Raw genomic sequence first — 25,741 nt, forward strand, 5'->3', positions numbered from 1 at the left:
TGTAACAATAACAATCGAAATTTAAAAAAAAAAAGTAGGACACAAACCTTAATTCATAAATTGGTGGAGAGTCTAGTGGATATGATTCAGGAAGAGTGACCTAATATGAAAAACAGAAGAAAAAATTAGTAACTTTATAGAAACATCAAAACATTGATATATTATTTACATATCAAAATCTGTTCACTTCAATTACAGCCAACAAAGCACCAAAGAGATTTTGAAGAAAAAAAAATATATATGTAGAGATTTGCTTACAGATAGCAATGAGTTGGTTATCTTCTGTGATATATATATATATATATATATTTTTTTTTTATTTTTTTTATTTGGTTTCTCACAGGTCAGTGTCTGGAATATACCAAAACTAGGTGATTATTTTGGCATATATACAGATATTGAAATCTTCCCAATCCCCTTAAATAAAAATAATTTAAAAAAGAAAATAATATTTCTCTTTAAATTTTTTTTTTTTTAGATTCATAAGAGTAAATTTTGAGAGCAAATTAAAGCTATATTTTTTCTTATGTCAAAAATTAAAAAATGGCAAGACTTTTAAATCATAAATTAACTTCTAATTTAATGCATAATGTTTCACAAAATTTTGAAAGACTCTTTTTACTGGACTTCAAAACAACTTGCTATAAGTTTTAAATGAAAATATACAATATAATTTATTTTGCTAAGAAGGTAATTAAATATTGCTGCTTTTTTTTTTTTAACCAAAAAATATTTTTTCGATAGCATACTGACTTATTCAAAAACATTTTAAAAAGAAGATTTTCTTTTGATATTTTCCAACCAACCTGCAGCTTTCCTACATAACAAAGCATTTGGTTTTTTAATAGAAAGTTGATGTGATGAAACTCAGTACAAGAAAGATCAAAGGGTAAATGTTTCTTTATTCGAAGTTGATATTATTATCATTATATGAAAATGATCTAAAATCACCACAAAACTTATATATGGATGCATGAATAATCCTTATGCTAACGAATGCAAATTTATTAAAATGATTTGAAGCAAAAAAATATATATATATTTTTTTTTTAATTTTTTTTCAATAAAATGGACCATTTTAAGATATTTTAGCATAAAAAACTTAAAAACCAACTAACTAAAAAATCTTACTTTAAAGTAAACTATGTTATTTGCACCATCTGATATTTTTATGCTGTAAGCATTTTGAACAAGATTTTCTGTCACCCAATCTAATTCATATATAGCTGAGAGAGCTTGAACTTCATCAGCCTGAAAAACAAAGCATAAAAAAATTTTGAAAATAATGATACAGAATTTCGAATTTCAATTTATTAATGTATAATTCAATTTATAAATTAGAATAAAATTTTCCGATGGTTAATTTTTCCACGAGAATGGTCCTTTAATCCTGATACAGTCGAATCAAATTGCTTATAATGAATAAGTAGAAACTAGGATAATTGGTTTACATTACACAGATGTATACATTATTAAAGTTGTATTATTTTTTACGACTAATTTTATTCATATGAATCTTGTAGTTCATTTACGTCACACTAGAGCTGCAGAATGGGCTATTGGTGACGGTCTGGGAAACATCCCTGAGGATGATCCGAAGACATGCCATCTCAATTTTGATCCTCTGCAGAGGGGATGGCACCCCCGCTTCGGTAGCCCCACGACCTGCACGCGAAGTCAAGCAATTTACGGTAGAACAGTTTAACGAGGATTAATACCGCACACCCTCGGTCCCTACACAGACTGATCCAAGCGGTCACCCACCTGCACACTGACCACAGCCAGTGATGCTTGACTTAAGCGATCTGCTGGGAACCGTGTCTTAACGATCAGTCCACTGCGGGACTTTATTCATATGAATATTTTAATTAGAGAAGAAAACAGAAAGGGAAAATTTTTTTTAAATATAGATAAGAATGAAGTATAACTGTTGAACTAAACATTTTAATTATGTGTGTTAAAATACTTTGTTGTTTTAAGTATCACTGATAAATATTTTAATTATATGAAATTAATTTATCTTAATGCTTTTAAAATGTATTATTAAATAGGTAATTAATTAATTTATTTTTTTAAAGTATTTTCTGTTAAGAGTTATTTAACAATAACTGATTTTTAATTTAAATTATTAATTAACTATTTATTCGATATCAGAATGACAAGCCATGAAAGTGATAAAAATAACAATGACTTCATTTATTTAGAAATTAGTTATCAATAATTAATCAATAATATTAAAAACTTTGGATCGAAGTCTTAGTGTTCTAGTTTCATTTTGTTAGCAATAAAAACTATTATCAATACAGTTAATTTGACTATTATAAGTGTAAAAAAAAACTTATCTAAATTAAAAAATCTGATTTTTTATTTTATTTTTAAATATTAATATTTTTACTACCTAGGATTTGCAAAAGAGGTTGACAAATTATGTTAATGTAAGGGTTCATCAGAGAAAATGAATAAAAAAAAAAGTAATTATTGCAGTGTTATTAATAGGAAATGAGATCAAAACTCAAAAATAATGTTTTCAGTTTTGTAATAAACTGTCATTAAAAATGTTGTGATTTTCGGTAATATTACAGAAAGCAAGTTTTTTTTTCAATTAACACTTAAATGATACATTACTTGCAAAGATTTATTGGTTTCTTCAGAACAATCAGCCATTATATATACTATTCCTAAAAAATAAAAGACATTTGAAATATCTTATCCTCTGTAAAGCAGAAACCTTCACAATTTTAAAATATCAATAATGTATAAAACGTGATACAAATATGCAGGTTAACTGAAAGCTTTACATATAAAGATTACAATAAAAAAAACTTAATTTAACTATAACTATTGCATTTATAAGAAATTTTTTTTTAATTAGTTCTTTCTTTCCAAAAATTTTATTATAACTTAAATTTGTAGTTATCATTTCCTTGAATTGGTAATGAAGAACAAGAATAAGCTAATAATAAATTGTAAATATTTAAAACAAAGCAGGCTAAAAGTTTGAAATCAAACATATTAGTAACAAAATATAGCATTATGTAAAATAACACTTTTAAAGCTTATAAGTGGTCACTTTTAACACTTTTTAATATTTAAAGAAAATAAAAAATATGAAAACCAGAATATACAGAAAAATATGAATAATACAGAATGAGTTTAACGTTCAAGAATCTTTAAAATGTGAGCAAACGGAATATTTATTAAAAGTAAATATAATAATCATTGCACACGTGTCTTTGCAAATAAAGTTGTTTTTGTTTACAGCGGTTGTTCTACGAGTGGTTGAGTTCGTAAATTGTCGAAAAGTTCAACTGATTCAAAATTGCATATATGTATCGCAGAGGATATCATCTGTCCGTTTAAAAATTAAAAATAGTTTAAATATTAGACGTTTTATATACTACCTATTCACTCCGATTTTTCAGTTTTAATTCATAAAAGTATCTTAACTACATTGTTAGAACCAAGGTATTTGACTCTATTCAGCACGAATATTCCATTGAAATACTATCAGCTATAAAATTACGTAAACAAAGCAAAAAGATAGAAGATAGATCAAATTTTCTTTTTTGCTGATTAAAATTGAACTGATTAAAATTTCAAATACGAAGGAGTTTCTAAAATATTTTAATTATTCTTTAATTAAAATTGTTTCATTTTATGACATATAGTAATAAAAATATATACTTTTTATAAAAGATCTATTATTCTTTTTCATGACTTATTGGAAATGATATATTTATATTATTAGGTGCTTTTATAAATATATTGCAAAAAATTAAGCTATTTGAATTTTTTATAATACAAATTCTATAAATTCTTTACCTCCTTCTACTTTATAAATTTTTAAAATAAATAGATACTATCATTCAATCGCATGAAGCTTATACTTATAAAGTTTTTTGGAATCTTAAATCTAGCTGCGTTTTTATGTTAACTATGTTAATTTATTGCATTTTAATTGTAAGCATATTTTACTATGAATTTTGCCACAGTTAAGAATGCATTCATTATAGATTTTTTTATTCTGATGAAAATTAATCAGTTTAGTAACAAAAGTAATATTTATATTGTCACAAAGAGTAATCAAATTAATTTACCTTTGTGCAGTTTGGACCAGTTACAAATCAATCAATTGTTGTAAAGGAATTATATGCTGATTTGGTATTTATTTATCTTTGGTGACATGGTCACAAAATCTTTCACAATAAATTTGAACTTCTTATTGTCATCTAATTTCACTTTAATTACTTTTTATATAATGCCCTTCCTAAGGTAAATATGTTTATTAGAATATAATTATAAACCTGTTTATTAGAATAAAACATATTTAACTACACATTAAACCTGCTTATTGCAATATAATGATAAAATATTAATTTATATAATGATTATTTTGCCTTTTTAATTAATGTAGAAAAATTCAAAAATTTTATTTGTGAAACTTAGATACTTTATGTTACACAATGGGCTATTGGTGGTCTGAGAAACATCCATGAAGATGATCCGAAGACTTGCCATCACAATTTTGATCCTCTAAATATAATTTCTAGCAGAGCATGGTTATTATACTTAGAGAATCAAAATCGCTAAGGCTACTCTTCGGATCGTCCTCGGGGATATTTCCCAGACCATCACCAATAGCCCATTGTGTAGCTCTAGTGCGACGTAAATAAAGTACCTACCTACCTAAGTTTTGCAAATACAGTTTTTAAACCTTATTTTATAAATTAGTTTTAAAAAAAATTTTAAAATATAATTGGGTTGAGTAGCATGCACAAGTGTGTAGATGCCCTTATCTAATTCCTTGATTAGATGTTAGTGAAGCAACAGTAGGAAGTGGGCAAAAACAGTTAATAAAAAATTAATTGGATTAATTAAAAAGGTCTAAATCCATACTTTAAATTCATTTTTATGCATTATCAAATGAAGGATTTGCTACAAAATACTTTTAATTTTTTATTAAATGTAATGAATATATTAATAACCTAAAACTTTGTTGAAACTTACAGAAACCTAAAACTTATTGTTGCTCTATTGCACATTTTATTCTTCATAAAATATTTTGCTTGAGTCAACTAACTTCGTGTTGAATTTCAACTTCAATAGTACATAATAAGTTTAGTTGAAGTGTCCTTACTTAATCATCTATTGGATGTGAGTCTTATGAGCTAGATGCTATTGTTCTCTCTCTTAAATCTTTTTTAATCCTGTAAATTTTTTTAAAATTTCTACTCTTCTTTCAATTATATTTATTTAACAATTGTGTAAGTTTTGAAATTTTACATAAAATTAATGAATTACACAATTAAAATACTCTTTCCTTTTTCAGCACTTTTAATTTAATTCTTTCAATAATTTTTTCATTAAATACTATTACAGAATCATTAGCTATCATATCTGTTTTATTATTTGTTTAAATAATTTTGTAATCAATAATTTTTTTCCAGGCAAAAAATGGCCAAACCTTATTGTTTTATGTTGAGTCATTCAAGTAGATGTGCCACAAACATTTTGCAAAGAAAATTGTTTCAAAATATAAATTTGAAAACTGTTCAAACATTTGCGACGAAGAAAACCTATAAAAAAACTAGTTTCTTCAAATGGAAATATGCTGTTTTTGGAAGCTTTATAATTGGTCCTTCAATTTACTATTATTCTTTAGATACTTTTCAAAAACGTCAAGTTGATGTGACACTATCTGGATTTGTTCGTTTCTTAAGGTTTGTACTTTCTAACAACTTTATTTTAAATACATAATTGATGCAATAGTTTTACTATTTCTTATGGGAATCAAGTGCCATAATTAAGTTTTGATGCACAGAAATAATTTTTTAATTCTGCCCAGTCACAAAAACAGGTCAAAACTAATGCAGGATGCGTAGCGTTTGTAAAAAGTACTTAAATGTGCTTTTTGGGGGATTTCATTTTTAAAAGCTTTTAAAGGTGCTTTTTTCAGCTGACGTTTTTAAAAAGTGCTTTTTTTCACGACTAATTTTTTTTTCCTTCAGTGATATCTGGCGGATCCCCTGCATTTCATGAAAAATGGGGTGTTTGCTACGTAATCATTCACACGGACTTCATGTGGTACCCACGTTATGACTTGCGCATGCGCGCACACTCGAAACTGAAACCCGAGTGCTCCAATTCGGATAGTCAGATCCTTAATAAATGTTTTTCTTTTTAATTTATTTTAATTTTATTCTTGTTTATTTTATTTTACTTCTAGCACTTNACGACACACCTTTCCAAGAAAACAAATATTATTATCATTTCAAAAAAAGACTTTCTGATATTTTTCACTAGAGTTACATTATTTTTAATTTAACTTTTGTAACTTAGTGATAATAGTGCTTGAAAAGTTTTTAAAAAGTGCTTATTTTTGATTCAAAGATTTGGCTACGCACCCTGTAATGGTTTCCAGCCAACATAATATAATTTGGTATCTAGTAACTAAAAAAGAGAGATTCCATATTGGTACATGCGTTAAAAAAGTTTGCGTATTTTGCCATCAACCGGGTAGTGGCTCATGAAAAACTAAAATAAAGTCAATGACGAGAATTAACTCAAATCTATAACTTATAACCACCACAGGCAAAGTGCTACATAATTTTTTTAAAAATTTGTATTTGTCACCTTAGTAATAGTAATTGGCCCAAGCAAGTACAGGCAAATAATTTGTCCCATGTATACAAATCATTCGATTTATATTATCTTAATATTCTTATTGTGAATTAATTCATAACGTATCAAATTTATTACTTATTTAAAAATAATGAAATGTTTGTTTTCATTTAAATAATAAAATGAAGTAAAATATCAGTGACATCTACAAACAAAACTTGAAATTATTTGTTTCAAAAAATTAAAGTTTTAATTTTTGTTAATTTATTAAAGTTAAATTTCTATTCTTTGTCAAAATAAAGAAATATACATTATAAAAGTGTCAAATTTAATTCAATTTTTCACCTAGACAAAAATAAGGTAAAGCAATTACTGAATCAGAACCAAATTGTGATAAAAATTGTTAAATCAAAATTTAATTACACACATGTAAATAAGAACTATTGTCAAAATACTAAAAAAAAAAAATTTTCTTTCTTTTTTCTTATTTTGTACATTTAAAAAAGTTTTAAGCTCTGTTCTGCAGGAAATGTTAGAAAAAGTAAACAAAGCAACTTATTATTTTGCAACATAACCTTTGGCAAATTAACCCAAAATATATGACAAACAGGGCTAACTAAGCTAGTGGTTGGCACAAAAGGAATAACGAGCTCAACAAGGAAACGGTAGTAACAGGTAATGTGGATGATAAACAGCAACTCTTTTTTTTAAGGTTTTTGCTGAGCAAAAAATGCTTCAAAATATGGAATTCCTTAAAAGTAACATAATTTTCACTACGTGCAAAAATTTAATGTTTCTTAACGTTTTCAATTTTGTGGAATATTATAGTCTATTAATAATGTAAAATTGTCTATCAAATATATGAAAGACTGTTTTATATCCATGAACTGTTATAGAATCAATAAATAAAAATTTTTATAGTAAAATTTAAAGTGTTGGTAAACATGCTATATTAATAAATGATACCAATTTTCTTGGACAAATGATAGTGATTGTGTTATTCTTAGTATGTCTGTTGTTTTAACAATTGCAATATTTGCTTCTATACCAGGGGTTTCCAACTTACATGAGGCCGGGGGCCACGATTAAAAACACAAATCAAATGGCGGGCCGCAACTTTATCAAAATTTTATGTGGGACTCTTTTATGTTTGAAGGAACATTAAATATTATTGTCAGATTTTTACCAAGTTGTACAAAACAAAAGTATTGAATTACAAATTAAAATAAGAAGTAGATTTTTAAAAATATTTAATTGTTATCAATAATATTTTTAAAAATATTAAATAAAAAAAATCGGGCTACAATAACTTTAATGCGCATCGATTTATTAAACAATTAATGTGCAACAGCTATCTAATTGTTAAGATATAAACTTTAAAAATGTTGGTATTAAAACTTGCATAGTAGCACAGAAAATGTTCAATGATAAAATTGAGATTTGTCTGCTGCAACCACCAGAGAATCGATATTTTCATTTTAAATTTACAAATGCGTGTGTAAATATTTTCATCCAAAATGAGTGGTTTCAGAAAGTTAAATCGGAGAATTTCTTCGAGAAAATTTCTGATACTCACATGCTAAATTATATTCACAAAATACAAAAAAATGAAATAAGAAAGAGCAACATACACAATTATTTTTGTATTTGAATAAATATTTTCTTGGATGCAAAACCTGAGAAATAATTTTTTTTGCACAGTTGGTATGATAAATTTCACAGAAATGAAGAAATTAGGTTTTTATTAATGAGAAAAGTATTTTAAATCCATATAAATTTTTTACAAAATTGTCCGCCAAAAAATGACAACTATTATATTTTAGTTCGCAGGCCACAGAAAAAGGCTTCATGGGCCGGATGGGGCCCACGGGCCGCCAGTTGGAAACCACTGTTCTATACTATTCATATTGATTTATTTTTATTATTTTTTTTAGATCTCTAAAAATTGGTCTATTTATATCTTTAGATTATTGGATAAAACTTTTTGGAACGCATGAAGTAAGTTTGATTGCACTTTTGATAACTATTTTTTAAATTTTAATTTTTGTTACAAATTTTTGCATTAATAATAAACTATGGCGACTGTTGTATCTTTAGTAGCAGAAAAATGTATCAAAGCATTGCTGGTAGTATTGTATATTTATTTAATGGTTGAAGCAGATATTTTATGTTTGTTTTTTTATTTTTAAAACATAATGTGGAATTTTAAACAATTATTTTTTGTTTGTATATTAGAATTATTGACCTATTTTCAATTTAGTGCTTTCCATGATAAAAATCATATTTAGTTTGGTGTGAATGTTTCATTTATTGAAATGATTTAGAATTTAGTACCTAATAATAATACTTTAAATACATAAATGATTGAAATATATTACTAATAGTTTTATAGCATACTAAGTGTTAACAAAGTTATTTAAACTAGAAGTTGATTTCAAACTTTATAAAAATTATTGCATTTCATTTTTTAAAATTTTAATTTGATTGTACTTATAACAATCAAATTCGAATTTTAATAAGCTCTCTTCTAAAAATTTTTCTCTCTTTCAGAACTCCTCAAAATATAATGAAATTTTACGAAAGTGTCATAAAAAAGCAGCGGAAATGTTGCTGGAAGGCTGTTTGCAAAATGGTGGCTTATATGTTAAACTTGGGCAAGGTGTAGTTTCTTTAAACCATATATTACCTCCTGAATATATTGAAACTTTATCAGTCCTTCATAATAAGGCATTAATACGAGAAGAAAAAGAAGTGAGTTTTAAATCAATAATTGCAATGCTTATTATTTTTGCTAGTGTAATAGAAACAAAACATGTTAAATGCCCATAAGGTTGGTCCAATACAGTAGGAAGAGTAGAAAAGGTTTTTCTTCTTTTCTTTTTGTTGAACCACCCTGGACACAGAGCCGTCTTAATAGCATGCAGGACCCCCGGGCAAACAATTTGGACCCTTATAACAGGTCATACTGCTTAAAATTGAACTAAAAATCTTCACATACATAAAATAAAGCATTTTTAACATATGCAATAATTTTACAAAATTTAAATACAGTTTGATTACCCCAAAAAACTGAATCCAAATTAAAACTTCATTAGAAAGCGGAAAAATAGATTTCGGTTGACTTTTTAAGCTTCCCTGGTGATAAACTATTCAAATTATTGTTGTTTGTATGATAATCAATCACTATTTGTAGAAAGAAAAGCAAAATGCACACTTTATACAATAGAATATATTTATTTTTGAAAAATATATAAGGCAATTTTGTTTATTCTTAGTGTTTTTAAATACAATTTATAAAAAGTAAGATTCTCAAAGGCCCCCTGAGCGCCTGGGGTCCTCAGGCACTGCCCAGGTATGCCCATGCGTAAAGACGGTACTGCCTGGACAATCTAATCCTATTTAATTGAGAGTCAACTTTTAAAATTTATTAAAAGATTAATTTTTTATGCTTTGCTTTTTTATAAAATATCATGGTATCTTATTTTACTAAAATTAATTACAGTTAGAAACATTATTTGAAGAAGATTTTGGGAAACTGCCAGAAAATGTTTTTGCTTCTTTTGAAAGGAAGCCCATTGCAGCTGCTAGTTTGGCTCAAGTTTACAAAGCTACTACGCACAGTGGAGAAACAGTTGCTGTTAAAGTATGATTTTTTTTTAATATATATGAATAAATCTGATTAAAACACTTGCAATATTTCTGTAAAATGAAATGTTACCTGCAATTAATTAAAGTTAAACTGAAACAGCCAATTAATAAAAAGATGACTAACCATTAAAAACAAGTTGATGTTTTTTTTTACTTTTGATATTTAAGTATTTGTGATACATAGTTTGTTTTCTATCTCTTCGAAACATGATAATTGATAAAATTAAATTTCGTGTGGGCGGGACTTCTATGCACTTAGTCCTTACCTCTTTTTTTTCTGTCTTTAATATTTCTTTATTCATTTGCAAGGAATGGAAATATAGTGTAATTTTTTTTTTCTAATTTTAATTCGTAAAACGATATTTAGTGAGAAAGGGCATTTATGTGATTTTTTTTTTCTTCTCTATGTAGCCTTTTTGAGCGATGAAACTACTGTCTTTTATATTTTCCTTTTAAATTAAAAATTTGAATAATACCAATGAAAGATAATTTCTGGGAAAATGTCTTTTCCAGAAATCATTTTGTGCTTCATATTATTTTTGTTCCTTAGCTAGCGTTGTTTCTTAGCTCCATTGCTACCAGCGTCTCTGTCGGCCTAGGGAGCCATGGTGATTGCAGTATTGTCAACATTGTGCACCCAAGATGTTTTTACTTCTTAGACTAGCTGGTATCCATCAATTTGAAACTGGATAGGCTTCAAGTCTCCAAATAGATAAAATTCTGATCCTTTACAGCGAGGGCTCAATACTTTAATCACTGTGCCATCTTATTTCATTTATTTTGTTTTAACATTTGTAATACATACTGAATATGAATATTATCATCATTAATGGGTATTTATTAAAATTGTGTATTTTATTGTTTTATTAAATTTAAGAAGTAAATTTATGCATATTTTATTTTTTCTATCACACACAATTTATTTAATGTTTTCAATACAGGCCCAATACATTGATCTTCAGCAAAGATTCAGTGGAGATACAAACACTATCTATATTTTATTAAAACTGATTGGTTGGATGCATCCAAACTTTGACTTCACATGGGTGATGGATGTAAGCAATTTTTTATAATTCAAAATCATTATTTTAACTTATTGAGAGTACAGTTTTTTTATGCATTTTATTGTCTTATATTCTTTACTTTATGAGGTATGGAAAACAAAAAGTCAGAAATATGCAAAGAATTATTATTATTACAGTAGAGAACCGATTATCCGGAACGATTGGGACCATCACTAATCCGGATAACTGATTTTTCCGGTTTTCTGAATCGCCACAAAAAGCCTTTTTTTTTTATTGTTAAACCCAACTGAAAAAAAAATACAAATTTTGGAAATAATCTTAAAAAGAAGAAAAAAACGATGAAGTAATACACTAATGATTATTTCCAAAATGATGGTAGGGTAAAAATCTTTCAAGAAAGAAAGAAAAATTCTAAAATCTTAAGAGGAAAAAAAAAATTTAAAAAAAAATGGCGGGAAAATTTATCAAATTTTGTTCCGGTTTTTTGGTTTCCTGATTTCCGAATAACTGGTTCTGTACTGTATTATTATTATTATTTTTATTTTTTTTTTAGTTCAGTTGGCAATTTTTGCTTTTGATGATTATATATGTAAGCATTCATTTTTGTTTTGAAAAAAATATGCATTAGAGGGTATATATAGCAATTTGTATAACCTTGAAAAATCAGGAAAATTTTTTATTTTAAAGTTGGAGAAATTTAAATTCTTCATTTTAATTCTTAAATTTAAATTCTTGAGGTAAAAATAGAATTTTTTCTTTACACAAATTTAAATCTTAAATATCAGGAAAAAAATTATACACATAATAGTACTTCATTAAATAACTTTTACGATAGATTTGTTACACCTATTAGAATTGCTGGTACATTTGTGTGGGATAATTTAATACTGTTCATTATTTTACTCATTTTTAAAATAAAGTAAATACAGTCGCCACTTGATATAACAACCCTTGCGGTCCAAATGAAAATGATGTTATAATGTTAGATCGCTATATATCTTGACTACATAAAATTAGTGCAAATATTTACTTATATTTCCTAAATACTGGGTTTATTTTGAGTAAACTATACTACACTTTAAGTAGAATTATGAAACCGACACTAATACACATTTTTGTTTTTTATGTCAATAGAGTAAAAGTATTATTTAATATAGTACATTAAAGGTTAAAAATACATGTAAACTTTTTTTAAATGACATATTTCAAAATTGTGCATAAATTTTAGATATTCATTCAGTACTTTTTCTAGATTTTGCTTCACAAGAATGATGTTATGAAATCAGAACCCTTTGTTCTTCAGCCTTTAGAATTACGTCACGATTTTAAGTTATTGCAAACAAAGTGCTTTTCTGAATTTTGAATTATTTAGCAATTTGTGTTATTCTTCTGTCTACTTCCTTTAAAATTAAGTTCACTCTAAGCATGTAGCATTACACTGGTTAGGAGCCAAGATTTTTGAAAAATAACATATTTATAGAGAACAAGCAAAAACTAAAAAGAATGTGAACACTTCACAAAAAGAGTGAACAAAAAGAAATATATGACTGATGAATAAATTGAGCATTTTGAAAAGAAATTTGAAAGGTACAGAAAACTTAGATTTCTAAATGATTTGCAATAAACACTTCAAATTCTCAATAGGGCAACAATTTTACTTTGGTCCCAGTTGGGCTCAATATGAGTCCTATAGAAACCAATATTGAGATATCTAGATTTTTTAATATTGGCTAAATAAAGAATTTAAATGTAGGGTAAGTCTGGCAACTCTATATAGGGCTGATTTTGGTTGTAAAATATTGGGTGAGTCAGACAATTCCATACAGGGCCAATATCAGAAATTAACGGCCGTTTGAACCTTTATTGGGCCAAGATTTGTGAATATTGGTCCAAGTTATTTTACTGATAGGGTGGTAAGTAATCCATATTTCACAATTCTTTTGATGATAGATTACTCCCAGGGCCTAGCTATGTCATAATTATTATTGTCTTAATTGATTAAAAGTTAGACTAATTTTGTCTAAATTTGGATTTTTCAAAGTTTTACTCTAGTTCTATTTGATTTCAATTATGCAATACAGTATTGACTGAAAATGTATAATACTGTGACCCCATAGCCATGTTGATAAAATGCTAAAGTTTTAATTGATTTTCTTTTTATCTTAATAAATCTCTAATATGTAAACTATAAATCTATTTTTATTTAAATTTGCTTTAGAAATTTATTTATTTTTTGTTTTCAGTAGTATTTGAGAGAAAGTCTGGTTGCTGAATTAGATTTTATCAATGAAGCCAAAAATATGGAAAGATGTGCCAATGATCTGAAACATTTATCATTTGTTTACATTCCAAAAGTTTATTGGGAGTTATCTACAAAGGTTAAATTTTTTTCCTCTTCATATTAGGTATATTTTGGTAACCCATAAAAACTGTTACTATTGTTTGTTACAAAAATTATCTTTATCATTTAAATGAAAAAGTATTATATTAGAATTAATATAAAATTTTATAGTCATGCATTGGAGGGAGAAGGTTTTAAACCCTATTGAAAATTACTTAGATTCAAATATGTTACCTTTATTGGTATATTAGTCCCACCCCTTATACTATATTCCCTTATTTCTTACCCCCCTAAAAATCAATCAATCAAACCTTTCAATTGAATCAGTGATTCATTAAATGTCTGACTCTATTTAGATACTATTTTGTTTATTCTTTATAGGAAATTAAAGGACACAAATATTAAAAAATTATTAGTTATTTCAATATATATATTTCATAAAATGATAGCTTTGTTGGGAGTATTTTGTTGTCCTATTATTGCAGAGGTATGAGTGTCTAGAAACTTTTTGTGTTTGTTATGTGATGAACTTCTTTCAATTCTTTCTTCCACGTCACTTTGTTTTCTACTTTTTTTTTTCCAGCAATCAGGAAAAAAAATTTTTTTTTTTCATTTTGTTCAAAAAGAATATAATTTTTATTTTCCCAAACGAAATAGTTTGAACATTTTCTCAATATTTTCTGTCAGTACTTATTATATTGTTTTTAATTTATATCAATTTTGAATCTAATTATTTATTTAAAAAATCTCAAAACTTTAAATAGCTTTTTTTGAATGTTAAACAAATTCAATTGTTAAGGGCAAAATATTTTAAACTTGTGTTGTTATTATTTTTGCTCAGTAGTCAGATTTTATCAAAAAAGTCCACTGCTTAGCAATGATAAAAACTCTCCTACAAATATTTCTAACTTGACACGCCTGTCAGGCAATTTTTATTGTTTCAAAAACTACAAAAAGAAAAAAAATTATTTAAACTCTTTAGTAAGATTTCATCAGAGAAAAATCCATTTCCTGCCAACAATGAACTCTTACTTTAAAACACTATACCATATAAAATGTACTTTAATAAGATTCCACATCACAGTTGTTAGTTTTTCAAATTCTTCTCTTGTTACAAATATTCTACCTCTCTTTTTTCATTATATAGTATATGCAGGAATAACATAATTTTCAGTGTGAATGAATTTCTTTTGTAATACAGAAATCTGTGTAGGCTGTCTATTTGTTTTCATGGTCAACTTATCTAGGTTAAGGAATAATATTCATTTCCTATAAATTATTATTCGTTATTCTTATATTTTATGTTTTTTTTAATGTTTTTTTATTATTTATTTATCTTATATTACATATCAAAATAAAGTTAAATGTTGAGCCCGTCTCTGAAAATATTCCTCCAGCCAGAGTCTGGGGTTGTCTGCTGATCTACTTTTAATTAAAATTATTTGCCCGTTTCTCTTTATTACAGAGAATCCTAACAGCTGAATTCATTGATGGTGTTGATATAGATGATGTCAAAGGTATTCAAAAAATTGGTTTAAACATAGTTGATGTGAGTTTATATTTTTATATTGAAAATCATTATTTTTATATTGTATAGAAATTTTTATACATTTTAAAGATATGTATGCATTTTAAAAAATCTTCAATGAGTGAAGGGAATATTATAAATCATACTCACGTTTAATTATTTTTATATATTTTTAAAATTTTAACTGTGCTCAATTTTACTTTGTTGTAGGTTGGTCAAAAAATGGTTAGGACATTTGCTGAGCAAATTTTCCATACAGGATTTGTGCATGCCGACCCTCATCCAGGAAACAGTATGTGTAAAAATGAGATAAAAAAATAAACATTTTTATTTTAGTTATTTTTTTTGAAGGGGTATTTTAAGATTTTTTGTTTATAATGACTTGAAATAAATCATGCCGGTGTTTAAAATTAATCATCAAAATAAATCATGATACTATTATATTACTCCATAAAAGACTATTTTATATACAGTACAGAACCCGTTATCCGGAAATCAGAAAGCCGGAAAACCAAAAAACCGGAACGAAATTCGATAAATTTTCTCGCCATTTTTAAAAAAAAAAAAAAATTTTTCCTCATAAGATTTTACGATTTTTCTTTCCTTTTTTAAAAATGTTTACCTTACCATCATTTTGGAAATAATCATTAGTGTATTACTTCATCATTTTTTCCTACTTTTAGGATTATTTCCAATTTTTTTTTTTTTTAGTTGTTTTTAACAATTAAAAAAACGGCTTTTTGTAGCGATTCAGAAAACCGGAAAAATCAGTTATCCGGAATAGCAATGGTCCCGACCGTTCCAGATAATCGGTTCCCTACTGTACTAATATAGATAATACATAATAGGTGCAAAATATACTTCAAATGAAATATAAATCGAATAGAAATAGTCAATATCAATTACTGAAAAAAGGTTACAGTTCACAAAACTGTTGAGTATTTTTGAAATGACAAATTAAATCATATAAATTTGTCATATAAAAGTAGAGGCACATTTTTAACTCTAGTTTCTCAAATTGCCTTTTAATGACTCAGACTTATTCATTTAATTTAACAAAATTGCATTGTTAAAGAGACAATTTCAGTGTATCTTTACATAGCTTCTTTTATCTATTGAATGATTTCATGCATGATATGCAAAAATGTAAATCATGTGAACTAAATGAAAAAAATATGAGAATGTGTTTAAAAAAAACAATTGAACAAAGGCCAATTTTGTAAAAATGCTGCTACATGAAGTGACTAGTGTCGAACTTGATATTAAATAATAATACTAGTCTTTTTTTTTTTTTCCTTCCAGTATTGGTTCGTAAAGGAAAAAATAAAAAAGCTGAAATTGTGCTCATTGATCATGGCTTGTATGAATATTTACCAGTAGAAAATCGTATGTCTCTTTGCTGTCTGTGGAGATCCATTGTTTTAAATGATAACAAAAGTATGAAAAAATTCTCTGAGGAACTAAATGTCCAAGGTTTGTATGTTTTGCATTTTATGTCTTAAAAAAAATGTGACATGTTTAAAATTAAATGATGGAAATTGGAGAATGATAGTCTTGATGTTTTGTTTGATCGTAATCAGTGTTTTTAATATAACAATAATTATATGGTAAATTTTTACTTTATTAACCTTTTATTAATTACTATTTATTATTACTATTTTATTAATACAGCTCCAGAGATAGCTGAATGTTTGGGGAAAAAAACTGGGACTAATGCTCCAAGGGTTTAAATGCATTAAAACAAATTTTAAATCGAAAACTAGATTCTAGTAAAGTTTATCTGGGAATAACAAATTGTTTTATTGATCATAGAATAAATTTCTGCCTTTTAGATTAAAATATATGGTTCTGTATAAATAAAATCTGTGGTATTGATATATAAATACCAAAATGATTCATTGCATATTGTTTTTGTTGTAAAAAAGTCACTAAGTTTTTAATGAATTCTTAAATATCTCACTTCCTATTGTATCTAGAGCTTCAACTTTGTCTTGATGCATTAAATATCAAGATTTGTCGATGATTCCACTGTCAATGAGTGTGCCTTTCCTTTGCCTGTAATATGTTATTGCGTGTTATAGAAATATATATAGTCACCATGTTGAAACATGTTTTTTTTGGGGGGGGGGGAATGGTACATGGTAAACAAAATATAGATTCGTTATTTGCAGCAGGAAACACATATTTTTATCTAAAGAACTGTTATTTATCTTGTAATTATTTGATATGTTAAAATATTTTGTCCTAATTGGTGAGAATTTTTTAGATTACTATCTCTTTAGTGAAATTTTAATGCAAAGGCCATTGAATAGAAAAGGAATGCGTTTGCCTAATTGTCTGACTGCAGAAGACACTGCATACATGAAAAAAATGGCTAAAGATCATTTTGACAGTATTATGACAGTTGTCCAGAGCTTGCCTTTACCTATGCTTCTTGTGTTTAGGTAAATGTTTCACATTCAATATAATGATTTTTTTTGTGTATTGAGCTATTTTTCAGCATTTGAAGATTATAAAAGACATTTAAAAAAAACTCAGAAGATGTTAGGCTGTGAAATGTTTTCACTATTGTTATAGTATTAATAATGAAATTAAGAAATAAATGTTAGCTGTGAAGTGTTTTAGTATTATAATATGCTAATAAGAAGAATTGATGAAAGAAACATTTAATATGTCAATGAATTAAGCTGTGAAGTGTTTTAGCATTATAATATGCTAATAAAAATAATTGATAAAAGAAACTTTTTATACAGTAATGAATTAAGCTGTGCAGTGTTAATCTTTTTTTTAATTAAAAAAAAAGCATTTTAATAATTTATTTTCTGTCAGAGTGTATTTAGGTTTTACACAAATTTATGCATCATGAAAAATGCTGAGCAATTAATTAAAATTATCACTTTTTCAGCATCATATTGTTATGAAATCGACAAAAAAACTTATAATAAATTAATGAATGAGGCTGTGAAGTGTTCAACATTTTTTGGAATTAATAAAAAAATAATAATAATTTTTTTTGTCGAAATGTATTTAGGTCATAAACTCTACACATAGCAAAACGTTGAACAATCAATTCAAATTAAAAAAAAAAAAAAAAATTTTCAATGCCCACCTGGATAATGACCTAGGTCATACAGGCACCTGAAGGACAAATTTGTTGACCACTCTTTCAGGGGCACCCTATTAGGTGGGCCAGTGTTGCTCCCACACTAAGGACAGATAGTACAGAGAATGAAAGAACATCCATGATTCGAACCCAGAACCTTTCTGATGCAAGGACAGTACCCTGACCCCTACACAGGCATTCAAATTAATGTAATAGGCAGTGATTTTCAGGACAAATACTAGTATGGCAGTGAATATTTAATTTTTAGATGGATATTCTAATTGTGTGGCTTAATGCAAGAATATTCATTGTCACAAAAAGTTAGAGTGCTCATTGAACAATTCTGTTGAAATTAAACAAAGTTTTGCCTACCATGCTTCTTTGGAAGACTTTTCCACAGGGTTTCAAAAATCCCAGATGTTCTGGTATACAGGCTAGCGATTTTCTAATTCGGCATTTTAATAATTTCTTTTCAGATGCTTTATTTCTGCCAATTTCATCATCAATACATTTTTTTTTTCAGTTGCTACTATTTATTTCCACATTTTTTAATTTATCTCTCTATTTTTTTACACAATATTATTACAAAACGCAGAATTCGAATGCGAGTTTTAAACTTTTCACCGTTTTTAAGCTTTATTTCTAATTTGTGATAGTTTAAAAAAGTACTTAACTGTTTCAAAATGTAGCATTCATTAAACAGGGTTCCCACGGTCCTTAAAAACTGATACACTGTGTCTAAAGCACAGACTTTTGCATCAATGTTTTAGACACAGTGTTTTGTTGTATTAAAATAAAATGAATAATTAAAAATTTATGTATTAAAAAAAAATACTGTTAATGTATTTAGATATTTGGGCACATAGCCCGTTATTCAAAAAGAAGGTTGTGCACTCTTATGATATGAATTTCAATCAAAATATTTCTATTTTTTATAGGATATTTTTTTAAAATTTACTTTAGAAATTAGAAAAAAACTCCTAACTAAACTTCGAATATAGCGAGTTATTTCCTTGTATTTTTAAGATAAATTTCATTTCTATGTGGTTAGACTTTCGGTGTATACAAAGTTCAATTTAGTTATTTTTTTATAAATTACGCCTTTTTAACGCAATTTCAATAAATAATATTGGTATATTAAAATAATTTAAGTTAAAGTGTATAAATTAATATAAAATGAATAATTAAAAATTCCTGATTGTTTCTTCAGTGTTCTTGTCTCATATTATAATTTCCAAAAAATTGTGTTAAGTCTTGTTGTAATCATATCTTTTGTTCAGGTGTCGAGTAGCTCTGTTGGGGGGAGGAGCAAGGGCGCCGGCAGAATAATATAAAAGGGGGTGCAACCGTCTAACAAACTAACCCCCCCCATTTTTCTTTTTCTTTTTTTAAATATTCTGTTATTACGTTTTTTTTTCTAGTTATTACATATACTTTCATCTATTAATTTTTTTTCCAAGATTCAGGTATAGAACAAAATAATAGGAACACCTGTGAAAAAATGAAAATATTTTATTAATAAGGAGTTTGGCCACCTTTGGCCTGAATGACAGCTTGCATTCGACGTGGGATTGACAAATAAAGGTCTTGAACAAAAATTCAAGTTCTTTGGAATTTGCAGCCATTTCTCTTGCAGGGCTGTCTCGAGTTTAGAGAGTGTGCGTGGAGGAGGAAACCGAGCACGGACTTTTTTCTCCAAAAAACCCCCCAAAGGCTCAATGATATTGAGATCAGGGGACTGAGGACACCACGTTAGATGGTCCACTTCATAATTATGCTCATTTAACCATGTTTGAACACAGTGAGACGTGTGAACAGGGGCGTTGTCATCTTGGAACACAGGACGCTCTCCCGGAAAGAGAGTATGAAGCATATGGTGAAGATGATATGCAAGAAGCTTCGGTAATGGTCCCCTTTGACCACCCCCTCAAGACAACGAGAGGCCCCTATCNGAATCACCTGATATTGTTTTAACTGAATGCAAAATTGTTTCCTTAACATGACCTTTTGTTTTAAATTTAGTCATCAAATCTCTTAGACATTTATTGCGTAGATGTCCCCTTTGACCACCCCCTCAAGACAACGAGAGGCCCCTATCCACGGGCAGAAATAGCGCCCCACACCATCACTGAACCACCTCCATGTTTCACGGTTGGAACCAGGCAGTCAACATGAAATGCTTCTGCCGGCGTTCGCCACACGAACACAAGTCCGGTGGTCTGGAATAGTGCAAAAGAGGATTCATCACACCAGATGACTTGTTCCCATTGCAGTTGTGTACATTGTAGGTGGTCTTGGCACCACTGTAGTCTCTTCAAAGCATTCCGCGCTGAAATTAACGGCTTTGGAATAGCTACTCTGCCATGAATGTTAGCAGCATGCAACTCCCGTTGAATAGTTTTCATGAATACAGGGTTCTGAAGGTGGGTATTCGTCTCGGATGTTATCACCGGTAGTGTTGTCTTGCGTTTTCGAGTGACTATCCTCTTCAACACCCGTCTATCACGGTCTGACAACTTCGACTTCCTGCCGCTGTTGTGCCTCGCCGAAGACACCTTACCCAACTTTGTGTATGCCGACAGAGTCCTTGATTCAGTGGTCCTTGAAACACCTACAAGGTTCGCTGTTCTGAACACGGACGCTCCAGCCAGGCGAGCTCCGATTATCATGCCTCTTTTAAGGTCAGAGAGGTCGGACATAATCTCGTTTTGCTAGAAACAGATTTTTCTCTTGCAAATCTCACACTGCCAAATGCTAGACAGATACCTTGTCTTTCATCACCACTAGGTGTCACATTCTTGCGACACGTGCCCGCCGCTTATTGGACGGTCGAGAACGACTCCATTCTTTCACAGATGTTCCTATTATTTTGTCCTATACCTGTACATTTCTTCATTGTTAACAAGATATTTTAAAAAAATTACGAATTTACGTGATCCGAAATGTGGAGGAATAGAGAAAATTCTTATGAATCCCTCGAATACATCGATTTAGATATTGAGGCCACACCGTTTTATCCAGCTGTAGCGGAGGCAATCAAAATTGGCCTAACTCTTCAAGCTACTACGTGCACTATTGAACGCACTTTTAGTACAATGCGACGCATGAAAACATGGAATCGGTACTACAATGTCTCACGAGAGATTAAGTAGTTTGTGCATGCTCAGTGTGCATAAGAAAAGAATCAAAGATGACTCAGAATTCATTGAAAATGTTATAAACAGATTTGGACAGCTAACAAGACTATTACAATTCTTGTTTGATTAAACAATTTTTAATTGTTATGTATCAATAATTGCTTAACTATTTGCTTTTGAATAAAAATATTTTTAATAAAAATTTTTTATACTCTTTAATTGTTTAAAAAAAGCCAGGGGGGTGCAAGTGCACCCCCTTGCACCCCGCTGCCGGCGCCCTTGGGGAGGAGGAAGTAAGAGTTTGATTATTTTAGCATATTAACAATTTATTTACAAACAATATTTACAGACATCAATAATTGCATCATTCTTCACATCAGGCTCATTTTGCGTGTACCTCTACGCTCTCTCACATTTGCAAAACAGACACAGCAGTTGTGGCGCTGCGCCACCTGCCGGACATTAAGGGGAAAATGTTAACAGTCTAAAATAGGGCACATTTATAATTCTTGCTGGGAACCACTGTTTGCCTTGCTATATTTATATAAAATGAAACTATATTTGAAATTTTCTTTCAGAAATATCAATACAGTTCGATCCATAGTTAAAAATCATGGTGACCATGTGGATCGTTATACTCTTATGGCAAAGATAGCTATTCGTGGTGCCTATAATAAATATAATCCTACTTTGATAAATGCTGTTAGAAACCGGATTGATTTGCTGAGTTTTAATGCAAAGCTACAGTAAGTTATTTTTATAATGAAATAATTATTTACTGTTATTTTAAAGCAGAGTTTGAGAAATAATAACGCTTCAGGTGGGACTTGCTTTTCGAAAAGATTATTTTCTGAAATTTAAATGACAGTGACTATTAATACAGACTTGTGCCAAAAGAAACACGAATTGGTCGAGAGGAAAATAATTTTCACTTTAACTTTCTTATTTGTGGTTAAAAAACGATACGCTGAGTTTGACCAATACTCAGTCTCTATTAGTGTCCAACAGGAAAAAAAACCTACATTAAGTCAAACAAGGCCTACACATGCCTGAAAAGCTAAAATTTAGAAAATAACAAAATTTTTCTATAGTCGTTCAACTAATTTGCTACACACTCACATCCCACTGTTTTTTTCTTTTAGTCCAAATTTTTTTAATAATGTAGAATCTATTTGAATCAGGGTTATCAGCTTTCTGTACATGGAGTGCAATTTTGCCTGGTGACTTCATTTATCTCATTAAGATGGCTATGTTTAAAATTATATTTATAACATGTAAAAATTGAGTAAGACATATTTATAGTTAACTTTTTTATTAAACAAACTGTAACATCATTTGCATGCAATAAGATAGTGATTTCTGTGGTTACAGTTCATGACAATAGCCTAATTATCAATCTGTAGCTAAAAAGTGATGCCTCTTAAGGGATTACACATTTTAGTCTAAATTAGCAAATTTAACTAGCATTTGGTACTGATAAATTTTTACTTTATTCTTAAGGAGTAGTATTCTTATATTTTCTGCATGTTTGATACAATTTGTCCACTTGAAAGTTAACATCTGTATTATTGGTCAACAAAAAAAAAAATTTTTCATTAAAAAAATATATTAAAAAAATAACTTGTTAAGCCATTACAAATTGTGAAATGTTTTTCTCAAAAGGATGTTTGTCGACTTAGCACAGTTTAACAGACTCAATTTATTAATTTCAAATTTAAAAATGTTTACGAAACTCTTGATAAATTAACTGTAACCAATTTTTAATATACATATAAATTTTTACATCCCTTATAATCTAGTTATGCAGGGTACATAGTTTTACTAATTACAAAGAAATATATTGATTACTTAAGATGCAGCATTTAAAAATATGTTTTTTAAAATTGAAATTAAATGTTAATAAACCTTTTAACTACTGACTTCACTGTACTTGTTAACACCTAAACTACTGATATAGGAACATGAACTACTCCATTTTCTTTTTTGTATTCTGTTTTTATTAATGTATGAATGAATACAGACTAAGATAACCTTTATTATATATAACGTTTGAGAGAAAAATGCTTACTAAATTTTAAAATATCATGAGGAAAACAGGCATAGTTTAGTAATTTGACATTTTTTTCATCTTTTTACTCAAACATGATTCTTAGAAATAATTTTAATTACAACTGCTGAAAAATTTCATTGTTAATTCCGGTCTATTCAGAGATTTTTTTTTTTTGGTTCCCTGTAAAAGGAGCTTTGGCATGAAGTACAGGGAAATGCTGACTTTTTCCCCTCCATGACATTGAATACAATGTTGTCTAGAATGTAAGCTAGATATACTTGGCCATTTTTTTCTTCCTAAAGTGTGACTATCAAGAAATACCATCTCAAGAAAGCACACAAGAGAGTATTATGTGCCAAAAACATCTCACACTAAAGTTAATACTTTTCTCAGAAATATCAATAAAAAAATTTTTTTTAAATAAATCTGCATAAACAAAGATCATACATAAGTAATGATTTGAGAGTTTTAATAAAAGTTCATTTTGGCAAGTCAATGTTTTCTTTTCAATGTTTTCTTTTAATTTGTGCACTGAATGTGTGAAAGAAAAAGAGGAATTTCTTCTCTCCAAATTAGAGTTGAAGGCATTGGGGAGAAAATAAGCTTACCTATCACCACCAAAAATCTTATAAGAATTAGCAATATCAAAATTATTTACTTTTGTGTGCAAACTCTTTTGTCCTGCTTCATGCAACAATTCTTTAAGGTTTTTTAGAACTAGCATAAGGATAAATACAAGCTATAATCTAAGATCAAAATAATTTCTAAGAACATGGTAGTTTAAATTTTAATAATAAGCAATGTTGACTTTACAAATACGCTAAAATAAATTCATTAATTTAAGCAGTTTGAAACAAGTTTTTTGCTATGTATCACAAATGTATTTTGAAAATTTTTTCTTTGTAGCTGGGAATCATTGCAGATGTTATTTATTAGCATATACTTTCGGATTCTAGTCCTTATTGGCAGAGCTTCTGAAGAAAGTGCCTCTCTTGCTTTAGATCTCATGAAATGAACATAAAGTTTCTTGTTAATTATTTAAAAGTGTAAAATAAAATGTATTTTCTTATTTAAATAACATCAGATTTTAGTCTGTTTAATGATTCCTCTCTAGAAATTATAAAAGAAACCCCGAAAATACTCATTACATTACTTTCATAGCTGCCCACATGGATAGGAAAAAATCCAATAGATTTTACAAAATATAAATTTCAAGATAATTGTTGCATAACTTTATAAATAATTAACACATGTGGATTTTTATAGTCATCAAAATAGAAAAACTGCCATATTTTTCAGTTATCCTTTACATTAAACACACCTGAAATGCTATGTATTACGTTAACTCATAATTTTGAATATTAACAGGAATTTAATTCAAATATTCGTTTTTTTAAATAATTTAAAAAGAGAGTTCTGAATAAAAAAAAATTAACTGAATATTTAAGAAAAAAAAGTTTTTGAACTGATTTCTATAAATGAGATTTGCTTCATTATTTACTTAAATATTCAAGTAAGTAATAATCTGTACAAAAAAACTATTTCTCCAATAGGGATTTTTTAAGAAGCTTACTCAATTTTAGGGAAATTTCTAAATTCTAGTAGAGTTGGCAACTATTTATTTTGGTTAACCTTAGGTGTCATTACTATTTGACAAAAATATAGATGGATTATCATAATTATTTGAAAACACTTTAAATGGCATTTTCCCATAACAGCACTATTCAAACATAATTTTATTTCTACATTCATTTAACACAATTAAAAATCTTGCAGCATCTATACTAGAAAATATGAGACATAATGAAGCTGCCCTTGCAACCTTGATTCTCCCGCCCTTTTTTTAAAAATAAGATGCCACTGTTAAAGGATTAGGAAAGCCCCTACAAGCAATAGAAACAGCACAATTTAAATTGCCCTATAATCCACTATTTAAATTCTGAAATCTAATCATATTCACTACAAAAAAAATTTAATAAAAACACCTAGACAATTCATTACTAAAATCACTAATCATGTTTTAAATATGAAAAAAAATTCATTTTTAGTGAAAGATGTGTAGCATGCAGTAGTTTTTAATTTACATATCACTACAGGACCACAATGCATTATTGCCAAATACTGAATCCGAAATATCTGCTTTGTTATATTTGATTAAAAATATTAATTCATAATAAAAACATTAAATAACACCAAATGAAAGAACAGGTATTAAAGATATCGAATCAGAGTTAGTAAGAAAATAAGCTAAATGGTTTTTTTCTAGTGAAAGATCAGAATTACTTTTA

General features: G+C 28.1%; 2 protein-coding genes across 17 annotated transcripts in view; one reads left to right on the plus strand and one right to left on the minus strand.

The window, feature by feature from the left end:
• LOC107439465 (protein IMPACT) overlaps positions 1-3,267 on the minus strand; it is a 17,068-nt gene extending 13,801 nt beyond the window's left edge. For 4 of the 8 annotated variants that reach the window (XM_043041282.2, XM_043041285.2, XM_071184946.1 and 1 more), the window contains exons 1-4: positions 3,116-3,267; positions 2,626-2,678; positions 1,132-1,251; positions 48-100 (exon numbers count right to left, since the gene is read on the minus strand). In XM_043041282.2, coding sequence (XP_042897216.1) covers positions 48-100; positions 1,132-1,251; positions 2,626-2,664 — 212 coding nt within the window. In that variant the 5' untranslated portion in view covers positions 2,665-2,678; positions 3,116-3,267. The remainder of the gene's footprint in view (positions 1-47; positions 101-1,131; positions 1,252-2,625; positions 2,679-3,115) is intronic. The other 4 variants (XM_043041283.2, XM_071184938.1, XM_043041284.2 and 1 more) reach the window with 3 other exon arrangements.
• Positions 2,553-24,536, plus strand: LOC107439464 (aarF domain containing kinase 5). 9 transcript variants are annotated; one of them, XM_071184911.1, is made up of 13 exons: positions 2,553-2,570; positions 5,448-5,720; positions 8,556-8,619; positions 9,172-9,372; positions 10,124-10,264; positions 11,211-11,324; positions 13,541-13,672; positions 15,101-15,184; positions 15,374-15,455; positions 16,466-16,636; positions 17,430-17,607; positions 21,982-22,149; positions 24,360-24,536. In XM_071184911.1, exons 2-13 carry the CDS (start codon positions 5,455-5,457, stop codon positions 24,466-24,468), a joined length of 1,710 nt encoding a protein of 569 aa, XP_071041012.1. In that variant the 5' UTR covers positions 2,553-2,570; positions 5,448-5,454; the 3' UTR covers positions 24,469-24,536. The 9 variants fall into 9 exon arrangements, with proteins under 9 accessions (XP_071041012.1, XP_071041004.1, XP_071041000.1 ...); XM_071184903.1 differs by lacking the exon at positions 2,553-2,570 and adding an exon at positions 3,328-3,465; XM_071184899.1 differs by lacking the exon at positions 2,553-2,570 and adding an exon at positions 3,472-4,272.
• Positions 24,537-25,741: the final 1,205 nt, after the last annotated feature.

This window comes from Parasteatoda tepidariorum, chromosome 1 (genome assembly GCF_043381705.1).
Source record: "Parasteatoda tepidariorum isolate YZ-2023 chromosome 1, CAS_Ptep_4.0, whole genome shotgun sequence".
Taxonomy (NCBI): domain Eukaryota; kingdom Metazoa; phylum Arthropoda; class Arachnida; order Araneae; family Theridiidae; genus Parasteatoda; species Parasteatoda tepidariorum.